At 41.2% G+C, this 6,889-nt stretch overlaps 1 protein-coding gene across 1 annotated transcript; it reads left to right on the top strand.

Annotated features, from left to right (window-relative positions):
- Positions 1–4,261: 4,261 nt before the first annotated feature.
- Positions 4,262–6,875, top strand: LOC145477617 (phospholipid scramblase 2-like). The gene is made up of 2 exons (XM_081455555.1): positions 4,262–4,946; positions 5,600–6,875. The coding sequence occupies exons 1-2, from the start codon at positions 4,862–4,864 to the stop codon at positions 5,770–5,772; spliced, it is 258 nt and encodes an 85-aa protein (XP_081311681.1). The 5' UTR covers positions 4,262–4,861; the 3' UTR covers positions 5,773–6,875.
- The last annotated feature ends 14 nt before the right edge of the window (positions 6,876–6,889 follow it).

Raw genomic sequence — 6,889 nt, 5'->3', positions numbered from 1 at the left:
GTAAACTTCGCCACTTCTAATGCTGTCTGAAAGATCATTTACATAAGTAATAAAGAGCCTAGGTCCCAACAGGGAACCCTAAGGGACCCCAAATTTTACAGGTTTAGATTCCGAAAATGCATCATTTCTTTGTGTCAATTGGCTTCTATTTGCTAAATAATCCATCAGCCATATCCACATATCTTCTGACACTCCCAGTGCTTTAAGTTTCTCACCCAGAATGACATGATCTACACAATCAAAGGCTTTCCTAAAGTCAATGAACAAAACGCCTACTTTAAGCCTATCGTCCAAGGCTTCTTTCCACACTTCAGTAAGGTGCAACAAAAGGCTTTCTGTAGAATGACCCTTCCTAAATCCCCAGTGTCTATCAGATAGGAGATTGTGAGAGGTGGAATGATTATCAAAAGATCTACAAACCACCCTTTCCAAAATTTTGCTAGGAACACTTAGGAGTGATATAGGTCTATAGTTGTTTACATCTAGCCTGTTGCCCTTTTTGAAAACTGCAGTTACCTGGGATTTCTTCCAACTAATAGGGAATTGGCAATCTGCTCTGCTTTTCATACAAATTTCAAAGAGCCCTTGTACAACAGAGGACTCACATAACTTAAGGTCTCTGGGGGAAATGTGATCCAAACCCATTGCTTTATTTGGGTTGATGGATTTCTGTACAATCTCCTGAACTATGTTCCACTCCACTGAAAAACTACACATAGTAGGGCAGACTTTATAAATAAAGTTGGTGGTATCAGGGGTGAGTGGGCCTAAATCCCTGGTTAGATCTAAGGCTATATTTACAAAGAAATTATTAAAATAATCAGCCTTCTGTTCGCTTCCAGTAATGATGTTTCCATTTCTATCTTGTATCGGCCCACATTTTTTGATCTTGCTTTTCTTCAGAATGCGGTTTGCAACCTTCCAAAAATCCCCTGGTGAGTTGGCATTTTCAAAAAGGTTAAGCCAATATGCTGCCTCTGCCTTTCTTAGCATTGCCTTAACTTTGTTCCGTTGCTGTTTGTAGCGGCACCCTAATTCATTATTTCCAGGATTGACATGAGCTTCTCTTAGGTATTTATATCGCCGATTCATAGCCTTCGTAATTTCTGAATTCATTCAAGGAAGGGATCTATCTCTGATCCTCACAATTCTTTTCTTAATGTGGTTGTCAAGAATGCTCTTGAACATAGATTCCCATATAAATACACTATCATCAGTGTCTTCAAGAGCACCAATAATGTGCCATGGGGCTCTCGCCATATCAGCTTTAAGCTCATTTAAGTCTAAGGATTTATAATCTTTAACAAAGGCAATTTTCGGTTTTGGTTTGCTTTTTGTGAGAGCAAAAACTCCGTATACAAGATGATGGTCAGAAATACCAAGATCTATAGAGCCAGACTTGAGACAGTTTAAATTAGGGCTAGTGATGACAAGATCCAGTAATGTGGTGCTGTTCTTATTAATTCTTGTGGGGGATTTGATAACATTCAGGTAGCCAAATATGTTTAGAATCCTTTGAGGTTTGGTTCCACATAAGGATAAATCTTGATCTTGATTAGGGGCAGGAAGTAGATTAGAATTTACATCACCAATCAGCACAACATTCTTTCTTTTGACCCAGATCTTGTTTAACAGACCCTGTAAGGAACTGAAAAATGCCATATCTTTAGGTGGACGATAAAGACATCCAATTAGGGCTGACTGAGAGCGCATGGTGACATTAATCCAAACTGCTTCCAAATCTTTAATATCCCATTTTAAGTCCTGATGGACAGTTAAGCTTTCTTGATAGTAAATTAAAACTCCACCTCCCTTACAGCTAGATCTATCCTTCCTGACAAAGTCAAAACCAGGTAGTCTTAGTAGATTGTCAGGGGTAGATGCAGTCAGATGAGTCTCTGTAATACCCAGAATATGCCATTTCACTTCATTTAAAAGGACATGGACTTCATTTAGCTTGTTGATAATACCGTTTACGTACATTGATGTGCCCTACCTTCAGATCTTTATTGCCAAGGGAGTCTTTTAACGATTTGTAAATATCAGTAAGGTCGACAGCAGCTTCTTGTTCGACTGAAGAGGGCGTGGTATCCAACTCCGGATGACCATCTTCATCCGACAAAATTGATACTTCAGCGAAAGGTGATACGGATAAAAGACATGTCGGACAGATCTAGTTGAACTGATCCCTTTGCTGATAATATTTGCTTTTTGCCCTTTGCTCACTAATGCATTTTCATTCGAAAACGCATTAGTGAGGTCGGAATCTTAGAAACAATTCACCACAGTGATTTGGCTATCCCCAGGTCTTGGGTATCCCTGTATTCAAATCCCTTATGATATGGGTATACCCAGCAGGGTTAGTCTGTTCCCCGCGTGAAATTTTTTTATCGTGATCTCGACGAATTCAATACAAAATAGAGGACCTGTGAATAGACTACAGAAGGAATGTCCATATATATCGCTAACAGCATATAATACAGCAGTCTGGGGTAAGTGACTCGGCTGTTTACAAATTAATCAAAGATCATTTCTCTTTTTAGCGGAGCTTCAGGCCGCCAAGCGAAGCCCCATACACATATAGGAAAGAAAACGAAACCATAAGTAGATTTTCTCGTGGTTGTCATGGCTGGCGGTATTCCTCGTGAGCACGTATACCCAGAGACGACGACGACGACGACGACGGTGAAGTCGCGCAAGATGGCGGCCATACACCAGCTAATAGGTTGACAGAGACATGCAGCCTTGGTTTATAGCGTCCTTCTTTGATGTTGGAAATCCCTGTTACTGGTCCTGTTACGGTCAATTGACACAAGTCAAAACAAGGTATCCGCTGATCTGTACACGTCACCATATTGCGGGCTCAAGTTTAGAGCTCATCGAGGTCACGTGTTCTTTGAAGTTGACCGCTGACCAAGTGCTGGTTTTTCGTGGGATCGTGGGCTCATGTCAGGTTAACTTGCTGTAATCAGGACCGGGTTGTTCGGAAGCTGGTTGAGGTTGGAAGTGCCAAAAAGCCTGTTGAAAAAGAAGTAAAGAGGACGAGCAAACTTTGGCAGAATAAAATTCAGCTCATCGCTGTTCGCAAGCAAAATGTCAGTTAGTACAAACCAGTTTCAATTAACGAATTAAATTGTTCTTGTTTGACATATAATAAACATCTTATTAACCGAGCTTAGTCGGTCTGTATACACCTCGGTAGTGTGTACAGACCTCACTACGTTCGGTCAGTACTCACGACCTCGGTCAAGATTCTCCCATACAGATATAGACCTCCTGCTCGGTTAATAAATAAACAATAACCATTTGGCGCGAAAATATACTCGGATATTTGTCCGCGAACATTATCTGTTCCTCAAAGCTCACAGTTTCCCTCGAGCGTAGTCAATAAACGTATCAATGAAAGAGGGAGAGTGTGACAGTTTTGCTTGCGCACGCCGACCTGTACGGCAAACAGTTTTTCTACTGTACAAAAAACCGTACAATATCGCTGTATATTTGTACTGTTATTTGGACGGTATTCACTGCTGTTGGATAATAAGAGCTCATCGTAGGTGCGCGCGGATCCCAAGACTTACGGTCTCCTTCCCCGATTATGGCTCCTGATGATTATTGCGATGTCGTGGTTTTCGTAAAGTTCCGTTTTCAAAATGCTTTCCGTCCACACGCAAAGTCGACGTTTTCAAATTCATCCGGTTTGAAGAGCGTTTTCTTAAAGCTCCGTTTTCGTGACGGATTAGTGTGGACGGTAGGCCTAACCGTAGAAAGAAAGCTGCGTTTTCAGTTTTCTCCGGCCTAGTGTGGAAGGACCCTGAGAATGCGCTTTATTGACCAGCTTTATTAATTAAATCCTAAACCTCGTATAATGCATTTCTAGCTTTCTGATTGGTTCACTAAATCTTGCTTACCAGACATCATACCTGTGTTTGACCGTACCTATGTGGAAAATGCCAGCCGCAAGTGTCGCTTAGTTTAAGGTAGCTTACGACAGTTTTTCCGAACGCGGTTTCAAATCGACACAGGGCTTTTGTACATTATGCTTTTGGTTCCCCACTAAAATGCTCCACCGTACCTTAATGCTCCATTTTTCCCACTAGAAGGCTTGGTCTCCCCCCCCGCCCACCCCCCCCCCCCAAAAAAGAGTCACTAAAATGCTCGATTAATGCTCATACATAGGGTTTTATAAATTTTGATAATTTTAACATCTCAGGGTGCTTAACAAAAACGCGTACGCGATCGACAGGGTCACAGTCTTACAAAGGTGACTAAGCATGGCCGCCGATTTGACTACCGCTGACCTCTCCTCGAGAACTGAATAAGACACCAGCCGCACATTTCCCTCGTGTTCTCAAACTGGCTCGTCGTGTCTTTATCACAGTGTATAAATAGATGGCTTAGGCTTCTTTTGTTAAGTAAAAGCTTGTCTTTGATCCAAGATTGCTCGAAAACTTGCCGCACCACCCAACGATGATGAAATTTCTACGGTTGACTGACAGTTCTTGATTCGTAGGGGTGAAACGAAAAACGTATTTCGATTAACATTGCTCTAGCTCATTTTGAATCGTTGTTTGCTTACAAACCACAAGCCCAGGGCTAAAATGCGGCAGTTTACGGTTACCAAAAAAACTCACTAACAACCACTTGAACTTTCGACTCGCGCCATGATTTCGCCTCGGGAGCCGGCCACCCTTGTTTTCTTATGCCCAGGCTCCCCGGTTTAAGGACACAACCCGTAGTTTTTCCTGGACCGTTAGCCAAATATTTCAGTGCATGTTTGGTCAACGCTTGGCTTTAGCCTCGGTAATTATTGCGTGTTGCAGGACCTAACCTAGCATAGAACTGCTACACTGCAAGAAAGACAATGAACAAACCGAATGAGCAGCCTCATGAATGGCCACAAGGTTATCAACAACCACCACAACCCGTCACCCAGCAACAACCAGCTGGTAAGCTTGAGGCATTGTATTTCAGCTGCCCTCTGAATAGACCGTACCATTTTCAAGTTATGCAGTTTGAAGATCATTTCGAAAAATTATTTAGATCGCTGTATGTAGCTGAACGTCTGTGTTTGTGCGTTCCGCTGTGTTGGAACTTGAATGAAATCAATACGGTATTTGTAACGTAAGCTTACAGTAAGCTTGTCGATCGTTGTACGGTTTTAAAGCTAAATATCATTAGTTTGAAACGCATAGATTCATCATTTCAACATGTCTAAAGCTCGTGCATTTGAGACTCATAGTGAAAACAATGTGCGTACTTTTATGGCTGATCACTGTTTCTGATAAAGCACTCAAAAACTGCTACCCTGGTCCAAGAGGATTTTCTTGATTTTTCTCCGCATGAGATGAGACAGCCGCGACTCGTGTTCGCTGCTTCGCGGCTCTCTCGCGGCTGTCCATCTCATGGAGAGAAAAATCAAGAAAAACCTCTGGGACCAGGGTGAAAAAAACTGTCCAAAATCGGCCTAACTAGCCTATATGCAAATCCAGTCAAACGATTATCATATTTAAACTTATGTAACGTCAACATACTTCCCGGGTATTAATTTAAACTATTTATTACTTCAGTTGTATAACCTGTGTCAACAATTTCATCAAAGGGGTTCCTGGACAATTCCAATGGATGCCAGCTCCTCAAGCTCCCATTGGCTGCCCTCCAGGACTGGAATATTTACTTGCAGTTGATCAAATACTGATTCATCAGCTGGTTGAGCTCTTGGAAGGTGAAAAATATTTACCATCCTTAGGGGCAGTGTCTTTACCGTTATACTAAGCATGCTGGACTCGTTATTGAGCAGTCCGCATTCAAGCGCTAACTAGTAAGTTCATTCATGTTACAGTATTCTTGGGCAAGCCATCTGTTTCTCTTTCCAACCTGGTATATAAATTGGTGCAGCAAAATTTAATGCCGGAGGTATACCTGTGATGGACATGAATCCCATCCAGATGGGAGTAGAAATCTGAAAAGTACTCCTTGTCACTTTATAGTGCAGGCCTGATGGGTTACTTTGCACACATGACAGTTGTTGTAGACTTTTCCTATATAAAGTTTTCCTCCTTATTTAATCAAAACAGATTTTGAAATTTGTAATCCAAATATTTTCGCTCGCATGGGATTGGTCTAAATGCGTCACGTGGCCGAATATTCCCCAGCTAAAACTGGGGAATACATAAACAATAGCCTCCATTTAGCGCGAAAATATCCTAGGATATTTGTCTACGGACATTATCTGTTCCGAGAAGTGAATGGTTTTCTGAGAGAGTAGCTCGAGGAAAACTATGTGCTTCAAGGAACAGATAATGTCCAAGGACAAATATCTGAGCATATTTTTGCCCCAAATGGAGAGTATTGTGTTTATTGGTCTTCAAATCTTTTTTTGCAACGCGTTCAGTTTTGAAAATTGGGGAATATTCGGTCACATGACAGGTTTAGACCAGTTGAGTGCGGGCGAAAATATTTGATGGATTATAACCAAGAATATAATATTCCCCAATTTTTCAAAACTGCTTGTGTTGCGAAAAATATTTGAAGGATAATAAACACAATAGCCTCCATTTGACTTTGAAAATATGCTTGGATATTTATCCTTAGACATTATCTGTTCCTCAAAGCTCACACTTTTCCTTGAGCTATGCTCTTGAAAAACTGTTCGCTTCTCAGAACAGATAATATCCGCAGACAAATATCCGAGCATATCTTTGTGCCAAATGGAGGCTATTGTTTATATATTTTTCATCGCACCTAGTATCGACTTTGGTGCTTCTTGATGTACTGCTGTTATAATACTGTTTCCATCACAAAACATAGCAAGTCAATTTTACATTTGAGTTCATTACTTTGAGATTTTAACTTCTTTTGGAGGGTTTTCAGTTACTTTCAGAGGGCTGCT

This window comes from Orbicella franksi, unplaced genomic scaffold, assembly GCF_964199315.1.
Source record: "Orbicella franksi unplaced genomic scaffold, jaOrbFran1.1 SCAFFOLD_253, whole genome shotgun sequence".
NCBI classification, from domain to species: domain Eukaryota; kingdom Metazoa; phylum Cnidaria; class Anthozoa; order Scleractinia; family Merulinidae; genus Orbicella; species Orbicella franksi.
This window is presented reverse-complemented; position numbering and strand designations above follow the sequence as displayed.